The 26,154-nt window shown below is 40.9% G+C and overlaps 3 protein-coding genes across 4 annotated transcripts; 1 reads left to right on the top strand and 2 right to left on the bottom strand.

Moving 5' to 3' along the window:
• Nucleotides 1-201: 201 nt before the first annotated feature.
• LOC121860979 (fibrinogen C domain-containing protein 1-B-like) lies at nucleotides 202-3,864 on the top strand. The gene is made up of 3 exons (XM_042358402.1): nucleotides 202-211; nucleotides 935-1,617; nucleotides 2,898-3,864. The coding sequence occupies exons 1-3, from the start codon at nucleotides 209-211 to the stop codon at nucleotides 3,061-3,063; spliced, it is 852 nt and encodes a 283-aa protein (XP_042214336.1). The 5' UTR covers nucleotides 202-208; the 3' UTR covers nucleotides 3,064-3,864.
• A 543-nt stretch (nucleotides 3,865-4,407) lies between these two features.
• LOC121860978 (WD repeat-containing protein 55-like) lies at nucleotides 4,408-17,011 on the bottom strand. Of its 2 annotated transcripts, XM_042358400.1 has the most exons (8): nucleotides 16,902-17,011; nucleotides 13,038-13,235; nucleotides 10,343-10,363; nucleotides 8,707-8,918; nucleotides 8,053-8,470; nucleotides 7,593-7,807; nucleotides 7,312-7,492; nucleotides 4,408-6,458 (listed from the first exon to the last, which is right to left on the bottom strand). In XM_042358400.1, the coding sequence occupies exons 1-8, from the start codon at nucleotides 16,923-16,925 to the stop codon at nucleotides 6,315-6,317; spliced, it is 1,413 nt and encodes a 470-aa protein (XP_042214334.1). In that variant the 5' UTR covers nucleotides 16,926-17,011; the 3' UTR covers nucleotides 4,408-6,314. The 2 variants fall into 2 exon arrangements, with proteins under 2 accessions (XP_042214334.1, XP_042214335.1); XM_042358401.1 differs by lacking the exon at nucleotides 10,343-10,363.
• A 5,389-nt stretch (nucleotides 17,012-22,400) lies between these two features.
• On the bottom strand, nucleotides 22,401-25,716 carry LOC121861141 (glycine receptor subunit alpha-2-like). Its single transcript, XM_042358707.1, has 5 exons — nucleotides 25,545-25,716; nucleotides 24,676-24,807; nucleotides 23,422-23,620; nucleotides 22,976-23,141; nucleotides 22,401-22,580 (listed from the first exon to the last, which is right to left on the bottom strand). Exons 1-5 carry the CDS (start codon nucleotides 25,714-25,716, stop codon nucleotides 22,401-22,403), a joined length of 849 nt encoding a protein of 282 aa, XP_042214641.1.
• Nucleotides 25,717-26,154: the final 438 nt, after the last annotated feature.

Below are 26,154 nucleotides of genomic sequence, written 5' to 3' on the forward strand. Positions count from 1 at the left end.
GGTGTGGGGGGTGTGGGTTTGAGGAGGGTGGGTGTGGGGGGAGTGTTGTGTGGGAGGAAGATGTTCCTGGAACAGTTGGCCGGGAGAGATAAGTGAGAGGGCGGGGGTGCACTTACCGACATCAGGGGACAGTGGCACTGAGCACAGTGGTGTAAAGCAGCACACACGACACATTGATGCCATTTCAAAGCCAGACATACCAGCGCTCATGGTAAGTCACTTCTGGTTGACATGTAGTGTGATTGTCATGATAGTCACCTCAGAAACACTCGCAGTGGCAAAGTTTATAACCTAGTGGCAAGATGTAAGGAAACACACAAACGGAATATGTGGTCGTTGTCTCCCGTGGTTGTAGTAACGATTGTAAGACTATAAGAGGATAGTTCACTCAATGTTAAATTATATCCTAATTTCCAGGGTGAAATGAGCTGGGAATCCTGTAAACAGTCCCTGACTTACGAACACCCACTCATGCAAACGGGGTTAAATTTTAAATTTACGGTATTTTATTTACCTGATGACTTTATTTTTTTTACTTTTTATTCATTGTATTTTGCCATTTTGTTGTCTTAAATTAGGTGATTTTAGATGTATATAAGGAATTAAGCTATGATATAGTGGGATTTTAAACATTGTTCTGTAAGTACGGGATGCACATAGTATGTGATCCGACTTCCAAACAAACCCTACTTAAGAACAGCCTGTTAGTAACCCAGGGACCTCCTGTATTGAAGTCAGGATAGTAATATACCAAACACCATGTAAAGTTGTTTTGCAGATTGATCTAATTTGAGTAAATGTGATGATTATACCTAAGAATAATATGTACCGTACATACAACTTAAAAAGATCTATTAATTCGATGTATTGTATAGCTTAAGGTGAAAATTAGTAGATGACAAGAAATTTAATATGCACATTCTATATATTCTAGATTTGTCAAGTGATAATGGAGAAGTCAGTGTGGGTGATGATGGTAGTGGGCATCTGTAGTGCATCAGTGATGGTGGTGGCTGATAACTCAACTGCAGGTGCTACCCTGTTGCACAGAAATTATAAAGAAGCTCAAAACCCAACTGATGACACTGACCACGCTAAAATGATGTTTTCAAGACTTGGTATAAAAAACAACAACTGCCTGGAATGGAGAAAACTTGGCTTTAAAACTAGTGGAGTGTATGACATTTATCCATATTATTTATGCCCCACCTTTCTTGTTCAAGTCTACTGTGATATGACCACAGACGGAGGTGGCTGGACGGTCATTCAACGTCGAGAAGATTTAGTCCCAAGAGAAGATTTCTACCGCACCTGGATGGAGTACTTACTAGGCTTTGGTCACCTCTCTGGCGAGTTTTGGGCGGGGCTCGACCTCATCCACTTTCTTACATACCAGAAGTTCAACCAAATACGCTTTGACCTCACAGACTTTAACAATAACACACGCTGGGCTCAGTATCAATTCTTCTATGTTCATGACAAACGTTCCTCTTATAAAGTAGAAGTCAATGGCTACACTGGTGATGCTGGAGATGGATTCAGCGACACCAACGGCAACATGTTTACCACCAAGGACTATGATGTCGATATTGATGACAATCGTAACTGTGCTGTAAGGTAAGGACATTTTAAGATCTGCAAAATTAAATTTATTTCATGCGAGTTAAAATGTAAAGTGAATGGGAGAAGATACTAGAAGCTATAGCTTGGTAAAATAAGAAAATGTTATTCATCTATGTTTAATATTTAAGGCATTGGAAATGTTAATACTGAAAATAGAGTACTTGTATTGCAGCTAAGATCAGAGATACTCCAAGGTGTAAGTGTATGGGAAAAAGTTAAGTGTGAAATGTACAAGAAGTCTGCATGAAGGAGTTATTGTATAGGATGTGAAATTAAAAACTGCGGAAGTATACAAAAAATTAATAATAACATAAAACAAAAGAATGGGAATAAGATTAATAATGACAAGAGTGAAGCATGTGCAGTGAGATGTATGAGGAAGTATAGTGAGATGATACAAGCATGTGGTGAGATGTATGAGTAAGTATAGTGAGATGATACAAGCATTGGTATAGTGAGATGGTACAAACATGTGGTAAAAATTTAACTCTTTTTGCCACCTTTCACTCCTCTCTCTCAAAATGACCACACTACCCTGCAATCTACTCGACATTTCTATCACTTCCATATATTAACCTAATACTGTACTGACATGCTGTACCCCTTCCCCTCTTTGATAACACTACCAGCCTTTTACCCTATAAATTTCTTACCAACAATAAAGGTAAAATGAAGCAGTTGCCTTTATTGAAAGCGAGAGGACCTTCTCTTCGCTTGAAAGGCAAGTTGTTTGCACCCAGTACGAGGTATGTAATGGTGTACGAAGGCGAGTCATGATCAGTTACAGAGGAAGACATAGGCTTCAACTAGTCAAATGACAATGGTGAGATGGATTGAATATGTAACGTGATATTGAAAATAGGAAATCCCCGTACATAACTAAGACGGCAGCTGGGTGTTGAGAGTATTGGTTTACATGGAGGTGATTTGAGAGGGTTTGGGCATGTGGAGAGAATGGAAGTAACCACCTGGGACAAGATATGCAAAAGTTCGAATGTGGCGGGAGGACAGCCAGGGGTAGGCCAAGAATGACATAGGGAGACGTCATGAAAAATAACATCACAGTCAAGAAACAAATGACAAGATGTAAGAGACTGCACCTAGGAGCTGCCATCAGGAAATCATGGCTTACCCACGAAAAGTGCAGAAAATGTCCATGAGAAACGATGATGATAATTTCTTTGTATGACATTCATTAATATAATCACACTCATGTGGTGCAATTAAATGAGATAGAGGAAGAGAATTGTTATCCTAAAAAATTTTACTTTCAGTTTCAAAGGTGCTTGGTGGTACAAATCATGTCATCATTCAAACCTGAATGGCCAGTATCACAGAGGCAACCACACTTCTTTTGCTGATGGTGTCAACTGGGAACCTTTCCGTGGCTATCACTATTCCCTCAAGACTACCGAGATGAAGATCAGACCTGCATACTAAGATACTCCGTTTGCTCCAGGCTTGAAACCGGGCCAAATCAAAGAAAGCTCGAGATTGGCTTGGGTTGGGATAGGATAGGTTAGGCTAGGCAATTATCTTTCCTAGGTTTGTTCACAGATGCCACACACACACAGCCTAAGGCCATCTTTCAACAACTGAAAAAGACAACTCAAAAATTATATCTTTCCCTAGACATGGATTCTTTTATTGTACTCATAACACACAGGACAGAGAAGTTGGTCATTGTTTTTTTTAGACATGTTTTCACAAGTGTTTCCAAAATCCCCTTTATTGATGATATTTTGGGGGATCACCTTTAGATGAGGACACCCAGCTTATTCAACCTTAAGATTAATCAACCTAACTACTCTAGCTTAACCTATTCTAACATAACCAATCCTAATGTAATCTAATCAAGCCTAACTTATGCTAACCCATTCTAACGTATCATAAGCTTATTTTAACTTAATATAACCTAACTTGGCCTGACCCCCCCCCCTCCCCCTAGATTGCATTATGGTGTTTTATCAAGACAGTGTAGGGAGTGAGAGTGCTATGTGTAGGGGCCGTGGCCAATAGCAGGGACCTATAGATGTAATATCATGGGCACTGTGATTTGATTGGCTGAACCTGTGGTGTCTGATACTGGAAGCAGGACAGTAAGGATGTAGTGTCTGTGCTTGGTGGATCATCCCTCATTCAATGTTATACCGTGAGAATGTGGTCCCTTAGTTAGGATTATAGGCTTTAAAGTGATTTTGTCAATCTTAACTTGTTGAAATTAATAAAGTAAAAGGTTAAGAGTATTTTCAATCATCCCTGATTTATTGAGTTAAAGCCTGACAGAAAAAAGAATACCATGAATATAATGAAGTGAAACAAACCTACTGAGTAAACATAAACAAATGAACCTAGATTAGTATAAACGTCACAGTATAGATGTGACCTGAATGCATTTGTGTTATGAAAGGAATAACAAGTAGCTAACCAACTTTTAAATGGTTTCCTCTATTCCTACAGTAATCATATTTTCTCTGTCTCATCTCCACTCAGAGTAAAGGGGGCACACAATCCTCCCTCCTTCTCTCACCACAGCCCCCACCTTCTTCACATCTCCTATCTCTTCTCACACACCGCCTCCCTTCTACACTCCATTTAATGTTTAACAAAAAGAGAGAGAGAGAGAGAGCACATTACAATCCAGGGAAATAAGCTGGGGCTATTCTTCTGGTGATACTAATTTTCATACAAAAATCCTCGTTTTTTTCATGAACAACTGCAGGGTTTACCATAACTTGAAAATCCCTTCTAAAATTATCATTACAGGTAAATATAAAGTCTTCAACACAATAATAATTCATTTACATAAAACAAACTCCACAAACTTCCACAAAAAATCTGGGTTTCTGAAGACCTTAAAGTCTACCGTATACTAATAGAAATTTACTGATCTCTTAAACAGTACAGTATATACATGTGTTCCATACAAGAACCTGAATATAAATGACCTAAATGTATGACCAAAGATAATAACTAAATGTTAATCTATGTACAAGTATGTTTAGCAGAAGTTGAGAATAAGTAATTAAAATCAACAACACTAAGAACAATGTACAGTACCCTTACAAAAATAAAGTGCTGCTAATTCTTTCCAAAGACACCTTCATTATGTCTATGATGGAAGAATTTTATATTTTAATATAAAAAATGGCTACCCTGGATTCACTATTCAGTATTTAAAAATGAAAAGATACTTAAATTTGTCTAATTACTGTACACCATACTGTACTTCTGACACAATCTGATGTCAACAAAAAGAAGAATGCACAAACTGCACGACTGGTGCAGGAACCACAGCCAACTAGTAGCAGACAGTTAGCATCACACTTTTTATTTCCTAACACTGCTTTAACAGTATTCTTGACTGATTATAATTATACTGATACAGTAATGTACATTATTGCACAACACAGATCATATATGAAAACAGCAGTGAGCGAGTGAACAAGCTTGTACAATGGCAGTAAACAATGAACTAAGAGAGTCATGATGCAAGAGTATGAGGAGATGGGCTGCAAGATGTATCAGCCATCCCATGCTGTCACATGACAATAGTGGCCAATTGTAGCTCATGAGCACTCTGAGCCTAACCAACCATGTGCCCGGCATGTATCCCCGAGTCGTACAAATGATGCAATCCTTGGAAATTCGTTCCCATGCCCAGAATGGAGAAATTTTTCCTCTTATTGAAGAGTTCCAGGGATTGAAGATCCCGGCTAATGGAAGGATTATTGTTTAGTACAGAATAGTCAACCTCCACTCAACTAGACTAAATTGGATTTTCAAATGATGCATTTTCTGGGTAATGTTCCTGGGGTACAAGATAATACAATGAATATAAACAGTTCAGTAAAAATTTGATGGCCAACTACAGTAATTTTAAACAAAAACAGAATACATTACAGTGCTGTACTTCAAAATTATCTGATTTTCCCCAAAAAGTAGAGACAGGTCCTGGAAGAGTCTGGATATTTAGATTTCTGGTGAAGTGAAGTCTTGTGTTGTTGAACTTTACTGTATTTATGATAATTAGAATATAAACTGTATTATACTGGAGTATACTGTAATTATACTGTACAGTAATACAAAATGTATTTTAAATTTATTTATGTCATAGGACTTGTCAGACATTAACTGTGTGAAGTCAGTCACTAACATTGTGAGCTGCCATGCCTGGCCATGACAACCAAACCCTCACTTTGTAAAATTATCTTTACAATATTGTACTACTTTCTCATCTATTTTCACAATATTAGTACATAAACATTTTATACGTTTGATGACAGTATTCACATTACATCATAGAACACAAATAAAAAATAAGAAAACGGGGAAATAAGACTGTTGATGGCAAAAACTTACTTTTGTCATTTAACTGTTAGAAATTTGAACCATGATCACCTGTATCACAAAGGCTGGAGGAACCTTATCTAGCAGGTTATCACTGTACAGAACACAGAGGAAGTGTTCATACTATCTGCCTGCAGGTTGACTATGAGCCCAGCACCAGTACACACATAATACAAAAGAAAAATCTGACTACAACATTATTAAATAAAAAAAATGTACGTCAGTTTAGAAAGATATAGAATATAAATATAAAATAAAGTGACACTAATTTTGTCAATACAAGAAACATTTGATATAAAATATAAAAAATAATGTGAGTGGTGGTGTTGGGGACCACCTCTTCATTCCATGGTATGGCTGGGTCCTGCCACTGGGCCACCTTCATCATCTGATTCCATAACATCAGGAAAATCTGAAAAAAATTCAAATTTGTTGCGTCGTTTTGAAGACTCCAGATTGAACCCTCGATTTTGTTTCTTTTTACCCTGAAATGAGAAGAAATAAATAAATGAGAGACAACCTTTCCTTATATATATCAAGTAAAACCAAATATACCTCTAAGCTTTATGGAAAATATAAATATGAGAATTGGATAGTCTTACCAAACTTACAAATATATACAATGGAAAGAACAGGAGGAAAAAAGGCTTCCACTAAAGGTTAGGAAGTGATTTAGAAGAAGAATCCAACAAAAGAAGGTAGTGGGAAGAATGTTATCACACAGCTTTAGTGTTGAGTTCAAGTCTAAGGGAGCAACTTGTTCCATGAACTCTATGTACAGTACTTACCAGAGTGGTTGATATTACGTAAAACAAAAATCATAAGTGTGACAATTTTATACATATGCCCACACTAACAGAGCTGGGTCAAGTAGAGGGTACCATTGCTTGTTTCATTGTGTGCAAGTTAATTTATAGAAAGGATAAAGGGAGAATTCTTAATTAGGATGCATCAGTTTATCCTGAAACACTCTGGTTGAACTATATTTCTGAGATCAAAGGGACAAAGGTCAAGGACACTGGGTTACTTTATGCAAAATTACACTATGAGTGTGGGTCAGTGAGCATTACTAAAGCATTCTTTCTAAAGAGATTTCCACTTGTCAAGAGTTTTATTCCCCCACAGTTCCTTCTGACTTGTGGCAAAACAACACAAAACTTCAAAATTGTCTCATTTCATCAACTTTTGAAGAATCTCACTTCCTTGACACAAAAAAGTTGTGGTTAATTGACTAATACAACTTGGCATATAGCCTGTTAGTCCCCCCAAAAACCTTCAAATATTAAGAACACTTGAGGAGGACAACTAAGAGGTTCTTCAGTACAGTATTACACATACCTTCTTGCGATCATCTACTTCGGTGTTATAAAGATATTCGATGTTCCAAAAGCGCACAACTTCATCCATGGAACATGATGCCAGGATTGAGCCGTCACTGGACACTGACATGTTCTCCACTCCAAAGTCATTGTGTTGCCCAACTACCCCCACGAAGCGATGAGCATAGAGGTGCACGGCTCTGAGGATAATGCATTGTTGTTACATCAGTTTTGATTAATATTCTTGAGGTTACATGCAAGAACTCACGCAGGCAAACACACACACACACCATAAATTACCTGATATTGCCATCTTCACATCCTGTCAGCATCATACGATCAGTGATGGGGATAATACAGTGGATATAGTCTGGATGACCAGCAAAACGGTCAATGTGGAAGCCAAATTCTCCCCATTTGAAGATGAAGAGTGTTCCCTCTCCAGACCCCACGACCAAACGTGTGTCATTCCGCACCAAGGCGAGGGACGTCATCTCACTTCCGTAGAATTCTGACTGCCGAGAAAATCTGACATGAGCACAAGAGAATCTGGAAGACCAAGTTACCTAGCGCAGGACACGAGTTTATAAATTACACTTGTCTAGCAATGCTGTACTTGTTTTTACTCATCCAGACTGAAGCTGTACTTAACTCTAATGAGCAGCCTACCTTAGTGTAAAGCTAGAAATTACAATACACCCTGCCATAGACCTCTTAATTCCCTATGTGAAGATAATACTGGTGGACAAAACTAACATACCTGTGTCTCCAACTGCTTTCCCCTGATATTGAATCCAGCAATTGATCCATCATTAACTGCAGCAACTAGAATCTTTTTACTCTCATCTGTAATAAGAGATGACACGGCTTGTTCACCACACCTGAAGTCGAAGATTGAATTCTTCTTTCTCAAGTCCCAGATCTTGACTGTTCCGTCATCATCGCCCGTGGCACATAAGTTTTCATCGATGGGAAGGAAGCTGAATATAGGCGACTCGTGGGCATCTTTTATGTGTTCTTTGACTGCTGAGTTTTGGGTGTCGATGACAGCCAGTGACTTGTCCTTACTAACAGTGTAGAGAAGGGTGCCGTCTCCATTGTAACAAACAGTTCGACAGGGCTTCTTGTGATGTGAGAATCGCGTTACCTCTTCGACACTATCCCGACTGTATCGATATCTACGGAAAAGACATCCCGTTGAGAAGCCAGTAACTGGACACAGATGAGAAACATTGAAGTGATAAGGCCAACACAATTGGGATGTGAGTAATGATAAATGAGAAATAGGACTTTTACCAGAAAGTATTATACTGTATCTGGAAATGGACTCCGTTTACAGATGAACAACCTCAGTGTAATATGCTCCTTCAAACCTTCAATAGTAAGGAAACACACACACAGACACAATACTCACATCATAACCTCTCCGTCCATGGTTGCAACAGAGAGCAGTTCGATGTTCGGGTGAAAGCAAACGTCCACAATGCCAGAGTCTGTTTCCAGGTCCGGCGGATGGTTGCGCTGTGCCTCCAACGATGGTTTAACTCCGAATATATCCTCGATCGTTGCTTCTGTCTCGGAACTGTCAGAAGTGTCCGAACTGTCTGAACATGAAGAACTGTCAATCTGGAAAGATCATTACACTGTATCAGCACACCTTCCTGGATGGTTGTAAGGAAAATCTAACTATATTGTGGATGGCATATTTCATCACTTTTCACCAACACTCGACTCTCCTCATCTACCACCATTCACTTGTGTATTTTTCCAGTTGCCTTCAAATTTCAGGGTTGTTCTTTACTCTTGTGTCGTTAGTAATGAAATTCTTAACATGCCTTTATGCCCTGTAATCACCATAAACCTCCACCCTTGGTTGACTTTAGCTAAAACACAAATATTAAGGTAGGTCAGAATTTATAATTAATATCATCACAACCCAGTTAGACTTTACCTTATCAAGATCCCTTTAATTATTACCAGTTAGGAGACAAAAACAACACACACACACACAGTCTCAAGCAAACACACACTAAAGGCGTTTTCGATGCACGGATTAGCTAACTCGTTAGCTATTCTTTATGCGCAGAAGCTGTTTTTGACTTGTGCGCATGACACGTTCAGAGGGAAAAGCTAACACCACGATCAGGCATTAGCCTTATGCGGCCCAAACAGCTAACAACCAATCAGTGATTTCTCCCACTGAAAATACACGGATCATGGCCGCTTATGGAGAATATTTTGATTAACACTGTATTGAAGAGTTGGAGGCATGTAAGGCAATAAAAAACTGTGATATAATAATAAAAATAATTCTATATATGGTAGTATATTAAAGCATGAAAGAATTGAAAAGGATTGAGCCTAGTTGAAACCTGTTTAGGCTCCGCCCTTCTTACGTGGGCGCTGTCTGATTTCATTAGCCGTTGGTGACTTTGGTGTAACAATATTGATAATTACTCAATTACGGTTAAAAGTTTAATATCAATCTTCATAAGATACTTTAAATAAGGGTGAACAAGTTGATAACAGTTCTGTAAGTGTAAAAAAAAGACTTTAACAGACCTGAAATTCGTCGTATTACGTGCACAAGTATGTGAGCACAGCCTCGAGAGAAGAAGCGTAGATCAGAGCTGCTCTCTGGTTGTTTCTTGTGGTTTCTGAGTCCTTTACAGTGGGCCTGATTTTTTGTGTTATTCTTATTTATTGTTGACTGACATTTTTTCTTTTTTGTCTTTCCAGAATTTTGTATATATTTTCTTCACTACTTCATTCCGTATTGTGTCCAAATAACAGTTCTCTTAATTTTAATGTATTCTGAAGACTGTGTTGTACAAGTTACTGTATTCCCAAAACGCGGTATAATGTCGTATTTTTTAATGACAGTCTGGGAAAGCTGACACGTTAGCTATTCCGTGCATCTTAAAACGCCTTACAATAAATGCCTTAAGTCTCTCCCTTTCTCACAACCATAACTTTAAAAATAAAACAAAAGAAGATCACGTACTTACTAACACAATGCATCACTACTACTTGAACACTACAGTACCTACCTCACTCATGTTGTCACCCTCCTGCAACAACAAACACCTGATATAGTTAACATATACTAAATGGGGTTATGCAAAGATTAGCCCCCTAGCTTATCACACCTTTGGATTAAACACCCTAATGCCACCTAAGGGGATTGGACTGAATTGAATTGAATTGGGTTGGGTTAGATTACATGAGGTATCATTAGATTAAGTTAAAATGGTCAGGTTAGGTTAGCTTAAAGTCAGGTTAGCATTAGAGTGGTTAACTTTCAAACGAAATAAGCTGGTGGGGGGGGGGAGGGGGACAAAGTGTCAGGTGACCCAGTAAAAAGCATATTCACTGTCTTACATATTGTGTGGCAATCGCTTGAAGGATGACATAACAGTAGCAACACTGACCTCACTTGTTGCTGTTGTAATTCATTCACACGATAGTCATGAAAATCTGTAAGGCAGTCCGTATACATTTTTTAGACACTTTGCATAATACAGTACAAGTGTCCCTCAACTTACGAAAGCTCGAGTCATGTAAGCTTCAGGGAATAAAACTATCACATGTACTGTAGAGAGGTCACCGAGAACCTTCTTCCTAGTGACATTGGGGAGAGGAGGGAAGACTTTCACACACATTGCTAAAAACTTATGAAGTATTTTAACAGATAAGAGTAAACTTTATGGGATCATGTTGTGAAGATCAGGCACCCCAGCCAGCTTATTTCACATGATGATTAAACACTCTAACACTACCTAGAGGGGTTGGTTAAGTTATTATTTAGGTATTTAGTCAAGTATTAGCCTCTGTCAACAAAGAGACTGAGGTACTGTACTTATATAAATATGGGCTATATACATGTACCATTTGTATAATTTACACTCCCCAAATTAACTAGATAAACAGCAAAGTATAGGTTATCATTCCCTTCCCACGCGCTGTAAGACATTCCCGTGTCCTCTATGCACCTCTGATTTGCACAGGTCATCACCAAGTGCCCAGCCCTCAGTGCACTTAACCCCTGTATCTCACCCACAACAGACGGTTGATTCGCCATTGAAAGCAATACAGAGTGCATACATTTTGGTAAACAAATAGAGAAGTCAGACAGTGTTTGTGTGAACATTAAGTACAGTACAGTATAGTCTCGATTTACGCTGATTTGGTTTACGCGTTTGGTCATTTACGCGGCACCTTGCCAGACCGAAAATTTTTATTTACACGGTTCGTTTCATCATTTACGCGGGAAGCGGCGCAGGCAGGGTGCGCACAAGGTCGCCCAGTCAACAAAACATTACCGAGTTCTTCACCCGCCACAGCCGGCCCAAGTCAGTGATAGTGAGAGTGAGGATATGGACTTTGAGGGGTTTGACAAAGAGGCCCTGCAAGCCTCTGGGGTGCATAGTGATACAATTGATACAAGTGATACAGGTGAGGGCCAATAATCTGCCCTCTGCCTCGGAACCAACCCCCCATCCCCGTGTGCCCAGCCATCTTTTCTACTAACGTAAGTGTTAAAAAACCTAATATTATTGATATTTCTCTTAAATATTAATTGTGTGTGCATACCATCATAAAATTAAGATGTTATTTTTACCACAACGTACGTATTGTGTCGGAAAGTGGAGTTTGGGGGTCGGCCCAGTCTCTATTTCAATTAATCCCATATGTTCTGTTATTTCGTTTATGCGTTTCTCGTTTTACGCGGACCTCCACGGGTTCAATTGGCCGTGTAAATCAAGACTATACTGTAACTAAAAACAACTACAGTATAAACAGAAATTACAAGGTGCCATCTGGTGGGAACACCAGCTAGTACAGTGTGACTATCAGATGGGATTAGTACTTGACATTTCACAACTAGTTACATTGGTGGATTAACAAATATCCATGCTGGAAAAATGAAGTGGGCAATGGTGGGACATATGCTACCTGGAACACAAACTGGCAGTGGTGCCTGGAACAGTCCTCAGATATAATAAAGTGGGGTGTCTAAACTTCACATGATCCAACATTGTTTCAGTGACACATATGACTATACGTAGGCTGGTACTCTAACCACTACTGTATACATTAATACTGTACTCCCCTCCTATGTAACAGAAAAACAATATATATTCTTGAATTAGGTGGAAGATTAAGGTAATACATATCATCATATTTTCTTGAGGCCCTATCTAATGCCACACAAACCCTGATACAGTACAGTAGCTGGTTAGAACATGTGAGGACACCACCTATCTGATATTTATTGCTGTCATCACCAATAAATGTTAGTGATGACAGGTCCAACCATAAAGTTCACAAAGTTTTTCAGTTAATGACATCTTTATTTTAAACCCTTGTGTACAGGTTCCCCCCTGAACTGAATAAAATCATCTGACATTAACCAAAAAAAATAAATATTAAGTGACATCCCTGTAGTGAAGTGGTTAATGTGTAAAAAAAAATTTCAACAATAATACTACAACAACTTGTGGTATTACAGAAGCATTAGATAAATTGTACATGATGTCAGGCTGATGATGAGGAACAATTGTGGTCGCTCTAAGATCCCTAACTTTCACAGTATTGAGGCCTATGACATTCTTTAGCATCCCAAGACCATTTTACTATCACTTGGCAGCCTAGCTCTTATGACAGTACCACCCAAATGTAACTCAACCATGACAAAACTGATGCTGTGGAAGAACAGAGTAAGAGGACCGCTATATACTGTACCTCATTATCATTAGCGTCATCATCACGGGGGTTGTGAGAGTCATCACCATCTGTATGTACACCGGCCATGTTGTTGTCTTGATGGTCTGTGTCGTCGTCTTCGGTGGGGTCGTCAGCGTCAATATCCAGAGCAACCATCTGGAACACTCCCCCTACAGGGACCTCGTCCCCTGAGTCGTCAGATTCTGGGGGTTCCTCCTGCAGCACAAGAATGATGACTCAGTAAGATGATCATGTATCTACTGAGCATAATGATACTGTACAACCAGTCCTCATTATATGACAAGGATGTGTAAATACTCATACACATGTACAGGTACAGCACTCCTCTACTTAGGAACTTTCAGAGATATGAACAAACCTGTCCATAGGTCCAAAAGATAATTCATATTTTAAATTAAATATTCATACATTAAAATATTATTACAGGTTGGGGTTTAGCTGTATGTACTGTACTGTACATCCTTTATCTTTATAATTGTTACCATACAGTACAATATACAGTTCAGTTGGCTTACAAACAAGCCTCAGGAACACAACTCATTCATAAGTAGGAGAGCATCTGTATTGTAGTGCTATAAATGGAGGATGCATTCCTGGGAACAAATTACCCAACCATAACTAACCAAACTAAACACCAAAGATAAAGTAGAGTAACTGAATAAATCATTACAGTGCACAGAATCAATAAATGTATAATTACTTGTATACTCACCATAAATACTGAACATCAAATGCAGTGAATATTTTGTCGTGACCGGCTAAGTTCCTACTACTGTAATGTTGTTTTACTGTGAATACGCTCTGATTGGCTTAATACTTTCTGTTTAATAGGACAGGGGTCGGCCCCTCGGCTAAGAAGTTAGGTAAGGTTAGGTAGGTTAGGTCAGGTTCTATTAGGTTCTAATAAATGTGGCCCCTTATAATGACAAGTTTCATGTATCACAGAAAGATGGTTAAGTATGTCTTCAGCTACACAACGATTGACTCACGGCTAAATAAATGCCAAATGCCGCCAGAATCACAGTCAAATACACCCGGTAGTTCTTGCGTTATTCGCCAGTAATGGACGATTAGCCAATCAGAACACACTCACGGTAAAATAGCGTTAGTAGAAACTTAGCCAGTCACGGCAAAATATCCACTACCATCAAAACAGAACAAAGAAAATTGAGATATTGTAGGGGACAATTTTGACACATTTATGGCATTGTTTATACAGTAGACCCTTGCCATTCACAAGGGATGGGTCCCAAGAAATGGAGCGAATTGGCAAAACCGCGAATAGCAACTTAAACTACCTTAGTACACTACTGTATACTTATACCAAACAACTGACCAGCCGTGGCAGCACTCAACCCCTCTTTTAACTTATCTAATAATTCAACTTTCTTTGTCAGGGTCATCACTGACTTCTGCCTTTTACATTAATTCCCTTCACTAGCACTGACACTAGGAACTCTTTTAGGGGCCACTTCACACAGAAACACTAATGTTTTGAGAGTACAGTATAACACGAGATGCTGCGCGGGGTGATTCGTCGTGCTGTGGGAAAAGGTTTGCAAGCTAGCCACCATCTGCTTACTACAAATCGTCGAAATACCGAATGGCACGGGTGTACTGTACTGTATATATCTTACATGTTGACCCATTGTACTGTACTGTGCTCTTGTCAAGTATTCACTTAATCAAATGGAGGAATAACAATTTTTTCCAAAGTTTCTCTCGTAAATAAAGATGCTCTGAGCCTATTGTCTACTAGACAAAGCCATCCTGTTTTCTGGACTTTAGTCAGTTATTATGTGAGCAAAACTCTAAATGTTTCATACTCTCTAAGACACAACAGCTGCAGCAGTAACTTAAAACAAAATTGGAGTAGAAGACGACGATAAATTTATTTCTTAAGCAAACATGGAAAGTGGCCGTAAGACTATTAATACCATTTTAGGTTCGGTCAGGTTAGATATGTTACTTAGTGTTCAGGGTGAGTTGGTCACTGACTCAGGGTAGGAGTCTGTCAACAGTTGGAGGCCGCCCAAATACCTATGGCATTGTTGAGTAGACAACTGGCACAGTGTTTTTATTTACAAGAACCATCAATATGCGAAGTGCTTCTGAAATTTTTTAATTTAACTAATATGAAGCATAGTTAGTTTTGATGACGAGCGGTCGTGGTTTCATAACACCAGATATACATGTACGGTTCCTCTGTTATGTCAACATCATGACGGTCTTACCTGAGTCAGCCAGCCTTTGGCAGCTAGCCAAAGGTATGCCAAAAGTGTCAGTTTACTGCAAGTGTCTGTTGTGATAATGTTAAGGAACAAACAGTTCACTTAAAAACTTGGGTCAATTTATGATAGTTGTCTGGTTTTGATTTTTCCATAAAAAAAAAGAAAAATTTCCAGGTATTATTTCACTTGTTACCACTAAACGAACCTCGGAATTTTACAATTGCAAACCGTAATTTTGACAATCCTAAGACACTTTTCTTCAATGGCATTTCTGGCGCAAATTACGTTTAAGCGAGATATCTAACATTTTATTATGTATGTTCATACATGGCGGTACACACCCAGAACATTGCACGACTGTGGAGTTCCCCAGTTAAGTTAGGTTAGATTCAAAACTGTTGGTCAATTTATATTAGTGCACTGTTCTTTCTCTCGGTGTTAGAAATATGTTTTTCCGAATGTTAAGACAATTCTAAGACGTATTTCTTCTATGATATTTCTAACACAAAAATAAATATAACCTAACTTATCCTACTACCTTTTTCTTTGTAAAAAAAAAAACATAAAAACTCACCAAAAAACAACCTAACCTAAACTAAATTTACGACAAAAATCATAGGAGAAAAATGTCTTAGAATTGTTTAAACATTCGGAAAAAATTATCTCTAACACAGTGAGATAGAACGGTGCACTAATATAAACTGACCAAACTGTTTTTCCGGTGGTTTTCTGTGTCTAACATTTTTTACCATATATTTCTTTCATTTTTTATAAAAAAAATCTCTAGATTTTTGAGATGGGGGCGGGGGGCAATCTCATAAGGTATTGATTTGTGCCAGAAATGAAGGTTAAATTCGTTCAAAACACATCAAAAACAACATGAAAAACATAGTTTTAACTTCAATTTCGTTTAGTGACAAGTGAAATTTTTACCCTTTTCGTATGGTTCTCACACTGGGAGTAAGGTGGTACCACTACAGGTAACCTCACACTGTGAGTAAGGTGGTACCACTACAGGTAACCCCACACTGGTAGTAAGGTGGTACCACTACAGGTAACCCCACACTGGTAGTAAGGTGGTACCACTACAGGTAACCCCACACTGGTAGTAAGGTGGTACCACTACAGGTGATCCCACACTGGTAGTAAGGTGGTACCACTACAGGTGACCCCACACTGGTAGTAAGGTGGTACCACTACAGGTGATCCCACACTGGTAGTAAGGTGGTACCACTACAGGTGATCCCACACTGGTAGTAAGGTGGTACCACCACTACAGGTAACCCCACACTGGTAGTAAGGTGGTACCACTACAGGTAACCCCACACTGGTAGTAAGGTGGTACCACTACAGGTAACCCCACACTGGTAGTAAGGTGGTACCACTACAGGTGATCCCACACTGGTAGTAAGGTGGTACCACTACAGGTAACCCCACACTGGTAGTAAGGTGGTACCACTACAGGTAACCCCACACTGGTATTAAGGTGGTACCACTACAGGTGACCCCCACACTAACATAAGGAGCCACTACCCCACACTACCTCTTCAAGCAAGACTCCTGCCACCTATTATTATACACACTACAGACTCACGGGTTACGTTGAAACTTTGCACCAGATTTAACTCACAAAATTTGGGATGAATGACCTCATTTTGATGGGTAATTAGTGAAGCAACATGTAAGAGGTGCGAGTTTGTTTACATTGAGAGCTTCACGTGGGTCCTCCTGAAGTGCGAAAACATCTTTTAAAAACTAACTAAATAACTACAGCCTTAGTTAAATCATTTGAATGTTTTATGGTTAGTTTATTATCAGTGTATTTAATATGAAGTTGCATGTCCAAATTCCACATTTCAATTAAATAATTAATTAATTCCATCTCCGGCCCTACTCTACACTGAAGCAAAGTCTTGATCAACATCCGGTATACGTAAAGAGATAATTATTATGTCGACTTTTTATTCCAAATTAATAAAACCTCAACAAAAGTTATATAAAAAGAGATTTGACTTCTTTAAAGTGGGGAGGAAAGAGTTGGAGGGTACACAAGATGGCCGAACAACCGGAAAAAAACCCACATGTGTATAATGACGACGCTGTGTTAATTAAGAGATAACTATTAAACCTGTACTACCTGTATTTAAGTACCTGGCAGTCGGATTTGAATGTTTGTTTAAATCCGGTACAATAAATATAAACTCGTTCAAAGTTAATATTTTTCATGTGTTACTTTTTATTAACTTTATCCTCTCTCGGTCACGTCTCTGTTGGCAAGTACTGGTGCCAGAATGTATCTGAACTTTCCTAAATAATATATGCATAAAAATAATTTCAGTTATAATATTAAGCATATATTACGATTTATTTACAGAAATAACCAATTTATATCGTGTTTTTGCTAATGTTAATATTGTAGAAGTCACTTCGCGTTATTAGTTAAAGCATACCATAGTACAGCTCACAGTCAGTCATTCCTCTCAATTTATTTACTTTTATCACTTTAATGCTATTGATTCTCACTGATTTAAAAAATGTTAGCTTTGCGACTTGTTACTTTTGACAGTTTAAAAATTAATTCCAATGTCTGTACTTTCTATTGCCTGCCACATATCCTCTACTGCCATTTCTCTTTTTATTTTCACCACTTATCATGATTTCCTTACCTGGTACAGCTCTCCAAGCAGCTTCCTTTTTTACTTTTACTGTTATCCTCTTCACCAAAAGATCGGCTTGTTAGCCGCTTGGGCGATCGGTCCCGTCTCTGCTACACACTGTTGGCAATTACTGGTCATGCACCGGCTCCTGAATGTACCTGAACCTGCTCCAGTGTTGGTAGATTGTTCCAAGAGTTCACAATTCTCACTCCGAAAAAGTTTGCCCTCACAGTTTTCTGGACTTGCGGCTTCTTCAATCTTGACCTGTGACCCCTTGTGGGGCGAGCGTCCGCCAGCTCCAAGTAAGGACACTCGACTGAGTAGTGCCCTCTGAGATGCTTATACACCTCAACTAGGCCACCCGTTGCCCGTCTGTAGTATAAGGTAGGCAAGTTCAGGCGCTCCAAACTCTCAGGGTAGCTGAGGTGCCGAAGTGCAGGCACCAGTCTGGTGGCCCTCCTTTGAAGATTTTCAACCAACTGATAGTCCCTAGCACATCTCGGGGACCAGACAGGGTGACAGTACCCCAGATGGGGAAGCATTTCACTCTTGATATCTGAACGACCTTCTTATAAGATCCAATAATTTATTTGCCTGATTTACCTTCTTCTCGCAATGGCCGAGAACTTCAGCTCATTGTCAACATACACACCTAGGTCCTTCTCACACACAGTCTTAACTAGTGCAGTTTCTTCATCCCGTTGGGACATATGATACGCCTCCTTACCGTTGGTACGCCCCAGGTGCATCCTTTTACACTTCGTGACATTGAATCTCAGCAGCCATTTCTTCGACCATTCTTGTACCTCACAGAGATCCTGCAGCTCTTCACAGTCTGTTTGGTTCTTGATTTCCTGAAATAACTTGGCGTCATCCACCGGGCAGGAGTAAGACTTATAAAGGTGGGAAAATTACAATCTACAAATATGTATTTATCTCAAGAAATTTGATCAGTTAGATAATAAAAATCGACTTGATAAAGTATTTTGAAAATAAGTTTACGAAAGAAAATATGAAAAATACGGTAACCATAATTCCTGGCGCCAAGAATTGACCAGAAAAGCTAAGTTTAATATGAATAATTATATAAGACATTAGCTAGTTTGCGCCTTAACAGCCTGGAGTCACGCAAGAATCTCAGAGTACAGTATATTGTATCCTTGTTTGGTCAACTTCCTGAGACCACGAAACAACTTTGAAAAGAAATGCCAGCGTGGTTCTACACCTTGACGCCCGTCTCTCCTGCTTGACACAATTCCTTACTTTAATTTATACGTTATCCTCTTCGTCACTGATCGGTCTGTTAGCCACTTGGGCGGTCGGTCACGTCTCTGTTGGCAAGTACTAGATATGTACGAGCTAAATATTGTACACTGAAGTCGCCTCCAATCAAGCTAGTAGGTTTTATAAGAAGGTCGTACATAACGCTCTTCAGAAGCAGGAGATAGACTGTCAGTTGATTGAAAAGTTCAAAGGAGAGCCACCAGACTGGTGCCTGCATGCCCAGTACTTGCCAACAGTGTGTAACAGACCGATCAGTGGTGACGAGGATAAAGTACCGGAGAGTGGCCATCACCCTTCTTTAACATAAGACGTATGATTATTTCTAGCCACTGGGGATCATCTGTTCATCCCAGCATCTGTACAATAATGTATTAAAGGTTCTGAGAGCTCGTTACATCAACTGTCTAACGAATTTACCATAAAGGTTAAGGGGGTTATAAGCAATTTCAACCATTTTTATGACCATTGTAGTGGACGTCTCCCCTACAAACTGCGTATCGCATTCCAATGTGCCGCCTCCCCTAGCAACCAAGCGAGAGCTGTCCCCAGATGTTACCGTATCTTAGCAACGGAACTAGTCACCGGCTACTTCTCGGGTTTTCCCAACATGACTCATAGAGGACTGGCGGCTGCTGCTGGGTGTATATAAGCTCTGTCTCTCCATTGAGATTCATTCTGCCCATTTTCCTGAACAAGCAACATCTCCTCCAGCAAGCTCCACGCTGTTAACATTTCATTCAACCAGGAGGCCAGCAACAGGCAACATCTTCTCTAACGAAGCTCCTGCACATCTACCTCCTTCAACAAGCTACTCACCGCACGTCTCTACCAAGCAGCCCCTCACCACACAGCACCTCCAGCACCAAACTGTCTATCATATAACTTATATATTATACAAGAAAACCACATTAGAGTTTCCTTCCATCCTGAGTGCTAGACAACTTTAATATCTCGATACCCCTACACCATCATTAACTAGACGACTATACACACTAATCTACCAATTTTCTACTCACTAGATTCTTATTTTCTATTTATATATAACAAAAAACTAATTCATATACACCTATACTATATAAAACTCACCAATATAGAGGAAGAAGTGTCGTATAAGCCCTTGTGTCTCTCAGCCTGGATATACTACCACGATCACCAAGGTAAACACAGTTGTTAATGTTACAGAAATACCACGAACACGGACGTTTACACCCATTTTCTTTCATATTTTTTCAACGAACATCAACCCAGTGTGAAGGAAAACCCTCTCTGTGGTTTGACTCAAATAACAACACCGTAGTAAAATAAAGTAATTAGAGGGGTTTATTGCATATAGTATTTTTATTTTGTTGACATGAAAAATAACATAATTTAGTTCAGTAATCCGCCTCCTTTAAGTAATATGTATAGTAAGGTAATATCTATATAATATTTCTCTTCTAATACAAACATTCAGCAGTACAGGATACATTAATTTATAACATTGATCTATACAGTGTGTGGTAACTTGACTGATTACTTTTACCAGAAGAGTGAATGTGTGTGTGTGTACAGTGTGTGTGTGTGTGAGTGTACAGTGTGTGTATGTGTACAGTGTTTGTGTGTGTGTGTGTGTGTACAGTGTTTGTGTGTGTGTGTGTGTGTGTGTGTGTGTAAAGTGTGTGTGTACAGTGTGTGCGTGTGTGTGTGTGTGTGTGTGTACAGTGTGTGTGTGTGTGTGTACAGTCTGGGCACTACACTACACTACACCATATAATTGTTAATATATTGTATAAATCACTATTTCTTTTTACTTATGTGTTACTAAAACTACAAAATCACCAGAATCTATGTATGTTCACTCTGTTATTGTTATTGAAATGTTACTTTTGTTGGAATATAAATAACATGTACCACAGAGTCCCCACAGTCACCACCACACTACCCCACAGTCACCACACTCCCCCACAGTCACCACCACACTTCCCTACAGTCACCACCACACTTCCCCACAGTCAACCACTACACTACCCCACAGTCACCACCACACTACCCCACAGTCAACCACCACACTACCCCACAGTCAACCACACACCACCCCACAGTCACCACCACACTTTCCCCACAGTCAACCACCACACTACCCCACAGTCAACCACCACACTACCCCACAGTCAACCACCATACACCCCACAGTTACCACCACACTACCCCCACAGTCACCACCACACTTCCCCCACAGTCAACCACACACCCCACAGTCACCACCCACACCCCACAGTCCCACCAGTCACCACCACACTTCCCCACAGTCAACCACCACACCACCCCACAGCCACCACCACCAACCACCCACAGTCACCACCACCCCACAGTCAACCACCACACCACCCCACAGTCACCACCACACCACCCCACTGCCCTACAGTCAGCCACCACACTGCACAGTCACCACCACACCACCACACCCCACAGTCACCACCACACCCCACAGTCACCACCCACACACCACCCCACAGTCACCACCACACCACCCCACAGTCACACTACCACAGTCACCACCACCCCACAGTCACCACCACACTACCCCACAGTCAACCACCACACACACTACCCCACAGTCACACCACCACACCACCCCACAGTCACCACCACACTACCCCACACACCACCACACTACCCTACAGTCACCACCACCACCACAGTCACCACCACACTACCCACAGTCACCACCACACCTACAGTCACCACACACACCCCACCAGTCACCCCCACAGTCACCACCCACCCCACAGTCACCACCACACTACCCCACAGTCACCACCTCACCCCACAGTCACCACCACACTACCCCACAGTCAACCACCACCACCCCACAGTCACCACCACACCACCCCACAGTCAACCACCACCCACAGTCACCACACACTCCCACAGTCAACCACCACACTACCCTACAGTCAACCACCACCACATACCCTACAGTCAACCACCACACTACCCTACAGTCAACCACCACACTACCCTACAGTCAACCACCACACTACCCTACAGTCAACCACCACACTACCCCACAGTCAACCACCACACTACCCCTACAGTCACCACCACACTACCCCTACAGTCACCACCACACTACCCTACAGTCAACCACCACACTACCCCACAGTCAACCACCACACTACCCCACAGTCACCACCACACACGCCCACTTAATTGTCATAGTTGCTGCCATGGTGGACCCAATATGGCCAGTATATAAGATTAAACATGATGAACATAATGCACAGTACGAGGGGTGTGTAAGTCTCCAGCTTGACGGAGAGAGACCTGTGAGTCACTGGTGATCTCTGCTCCAACTTGGGTGACCTCTTGCAGCTTTTACACGGACCCTGGTGGAGAAAAGGCGAGTCAGATTTTTGTATATCTCACCATTGTGTCCTGGGTTGAATCCCCGGCTTGGTACCTATATGAGAAGGGTGTTATTCAGTGTTTTCTACTGTACTAACTCTGGGTAATAAATAATAAAGAAACAATGAACAGAACAATTTCCTGGATGGTTAGTAAGTGATGGAGTGATAAATAAATAAATAAATAAATAAATACTTCTCAGGGCTGCCATTACAACTGAAGCTTAATGATATGTTTTTATAAAGTTAAACATATGTCTCGACTATATCAAGATTTTTACATCATACAAAACTCCTCCAGTTGTCTCTATCTTCACCCATTCTTTAATAATATCTACAGTCATGTTCTACAAGTGATGTATAAAGTAGAGTCTGACCTCAAGTTGTGTAGCAGGGTCATGGGATAACACCTTGACTGTCTTGGGGGCCAGTATGAGACGCACCACCACCGTGTATTCCACCAGCACCAGGAAGCCCAGGATAATGCAGCAAAACATCCACATATCGATGGCCTTGGCGTATGACACCTTTGGACTCTCCTGCCTGTCAATAATTACTCTCACACCTTAATTTAATTTCTTATGAAGTATTAAAACAGCCTTAGACTATCATTAATTTATTATTTATTAGTATGACATAATAATTGGCATTACAATAAACTGAGGTGATACACTAATTGGATGTCTCACCTGGACACACCTGAGAGTTGAGATAAAGTATGTATGTATGTATGTATATATGTATGTATGTATGTATGTAATATATGTATGTATGTACTGAATATAAACATGTATATATGTATCGACCACAACAGACCACTCACCTGACAGTATTAAAGGTAGACACCATAGTGAGAAGTGTAGTGATAGTGAGCACCATCCTCCCAGGCACCAGATGAGGAGGAATGAGGAACGTGAGCCAAGATACGATCACAAACAGGCCAGAGGGGATGTAGGTGTTCATGAGGTGGTAACTTAGCTTTCTCGTCATGTCGATTCTTATTTGTACGTACGGATATGTTGCTGTTGAGAGGAGATGATATTAGTGGAGAGGGGGTGCTGGTCTGTCTGTCTGTCTGTCTGTCTGTCTATATCTATCTGTCTGCCTGTCTATCTATCTGTTGTATTGTAGGAGGTATTAACAGTGGTGGTGAGGGAACTGATGGTGGTGAAGTTTCAATCAGTGGTAAGGCTCAATGGTGGTAGAGGTGAGGTTTCAGTGGTGGTGGGGACAGTGGTGGTGAGGTGGTGGTGGTGAGACCAGTGGTGGTGGAGTGTGAGGTTTCAGTGGTGGTGGGGTCAGTGGTCAGTGCAGAGTGTGGTGAGACGTGGTGGTGGGGAACAGTGGTGGTAGAGTGTGTGGGGTGCAGTGGTGGTAGGGAACAGTGGTGGTGAGGTGGTGGTGGTAGGGTGATGGTGGTAGAGTCAGTGTTGAGACGGTGGTAGAGGTTGGTGGTGGTAGGGAGTGGTGGTGGGAACAGTGGTGGTGCAGAGTCAGTGTGGGGCAGTGGTGGTGGGGTGGTGTTGAGGTCCAGTGGTGGTGAGGGCCAGTGGTGGTGGGGTGGGGAACAGTGGTGGTGGGGCAGTGGTGGTGAGGTTTGTGTGGGGAACCAGTGGTGGTGCAGAGTGGTGTTGAGGCAGTGGTGTGAGGAATTCCAGTGGTGGTAGAGACAATGGTGGTAGAGTGGTGACAGTGTTAGTCAGTGAGGTGTGTGAAATTTAGTGGTGGGAGGGAACAGTGGTGGTAGGTGTGGTAGTGTGTTGTGGTGGTGAGGAACAGTGGTGGTAGGGAACAGTGGTGGTAGGGAACAGTGGTGGTAGGGAACAGTGGTGGTAGGGAACAGTGGTGGTAGGGAACAGTGGTGGTAGGGAACAGTGGTAGTAGGGAACAGTGGTGGTAGGGAACGATGGTGGTAGAACGGTGGTTAAGTAGTGGTAGGGGAAGGTAGTGGTAGAGTGGTGGCAGGAAACAACAATAATAACAACAACAACAACTACAGATGTACGACAATCAACAGAGTACAACAATGTATTACTGCAGTGTACGAGAGAGCACATAGGAGCAGAATGTATCGTACAGTTGTCGTGGCTAGAGGTAAGTCCCTCGTCTATGGAGAAGGTAGAGGCAAAGTGGTCAGTCCTGATGTCCTCGCTGACCTGTATCCCGTACTTATGCCAGCTGTAGTTCACCTCAAACAGCCTGTAGTGATCTGCCGAAGGTCACAACGTGTTAATAACCGAACAGTAATTAAGATATGACACCTGATGATTAGGTCACCCCAGTTTTATTTCACCTTAAGGTTAATCACACTTGACATTGATCCTATAGTCTATCCTAACCTATCCTAACCTAACGTAACCTATCCTAACGTATCCTAACGTAACGTAACCTATCCTAACCTAACGTAACCTAACCTAACCTAACGTAGCCTATCCTAACGTAACCTAACGTAGCCTATCCTAACCTACCCTAACCTAACCTAATCTAACCTAACCTAACCCATAATCAATGTTATTTTTATCTATCTTTATTTACACAGCCATAAACTAGTCAAGGAACAACATGTTTACTGTGTGTGTGTGTGTGTGTGTGTGTGTGCGTGTGTGTGTGTGTGTGTGTGTGTGTGTGTGTGTGTGTGTGTGTGTGTGTGTGTGCGTGTGTGTGTGTGTGTGTGTGTGTGTGTGTGTGCGTGTGTGTGTGTGTGTGTGTGTGTGTGTGCGTGTGTGTGCGTGTGTGTGTGTGTGCGTGTGTGTGTGTGTGTGTGTGTATGTGTGTGTGTGTGTGTGTGTGTGTGTGTGTGTGCGTGTGTGTGTGCGTGTGTGTGTGTGTGTGTGTGTGTGTGTGTGTCGCTGGGTGCCCACATCCTCAAACTTTATGCAGCACACCCTGCTTGTCGAAAGGATAGGCCAATGAAGTCCATAGGGCAGGCAAGCTTGGTGATCTCACCCCTACAGCAGCACAGGGCAGACACCACCAGCACGGCAGACACCATCAGCACGGCAGACACCATCAGTACGGCAGACGCCAGCAGCACGGCAGACACCACCAGCACGGCAGACACCATCAGCACGGCAGACACCATCAGTACGGCAGACGCCAGCAGCACGGCAGACACCATCAGCACGGCAGACGCCAGCAGCAGACACACAACCACCAGAACGTGACACATCAACACAGACAAAAGTTCGTAGCATCGGTAAAGAGAAAAAACGTCTTTAAAACTAAGGATAATTATTATTATTATTATTATTATTATTATTATTATTATTATTATTCTTATTCTTATTCTTATTCTTATTCTTATTATTATTATTATTATTATTATTATTATTATTATTATTATTATTATTATTATTATTATTATTATTATTATTATTATTATACTCACGCGATGGAGTAACGTAGGAGGCCCTGGGCAGTCATCCTGAGGGAGTGTGGTCGTTTGAGTAGTGAGGGCACAGAGATGACCTTCACGTGATCTGCTCAGGTCACCCCGAGGTCACCAAGCGATAGCCAAAGGTCAACGAAAGCAACAAAAGATAAAAACTTCGCATAG

This window comes from Homarus americanus, unplaced genomic scaffold, assembly GCF_018991925.1.
Source record: "Homarus americanus isolate GMGI-L3 unplaced genomic scaffold, GMGI_Hamer_2.0 scaffold52806, whole genome shotgun sequence".
NCBI lineage: Eukaryota > Metazoa > Arthropoda > Malacostraca > Decapoda > Nephropidae > Homarus > Homarus americanus.

Excerpts from the sequence above, each read along its gene's own strand:
- LOC121860978 (XM_042358400.1), bottom strand. The coding sequence starts at position 16,925 with ATGAGGTCATTCATCCCAAATTTT. Across the intron at positions 13,236-16,901 it reads GGTCATTCATCCCAAATTTT|GAGGAACCCCCAGAATCTGA; the intron begins GTGAGTTAAATC and ends CTTGTGCTGCAG. Across the intron at positions 10,364-13,037 it reads ATGACGCTAATGATAATGAG|GAGGGTGACAACATGAGTGA; the intron begins GTACAGTATATA and ends TTGTTGTTGCAG.
- LOC121861141 (XM_042358707.1), bottom strand. The coding sequence starts at position 25,716 with ATGGTGTCTGCCGTGCTGCTGGCGTCTGCCGTACTGATGGTGTCTGCC. Across the intron at positions 24,808-25,544 it reads TGCCCTGTGCTGCTGTAGGG|ATCACTACAGGCTGTTTGAG; the intron begins GTGAGATCACCA and ends GACCTTCGGCAG. Across the intron at positions 23,621-24,675 it reads TACCTCTAGCCACGACAACT|CAACATATCCGTACGTACAA; the intron begins GTACGATACATT and ends TCCTCTCAACAG.
- LOC121860979 (XM_042358402.1), top strand. Across the intron at positions 1,618-2,897 it reads AATCGTAACTGTGCTGTAAG|TTTCAAAGGTGCTTGGTGGT; the intron begins GTAAGGACATTT and ends TTTTACTTTCAG.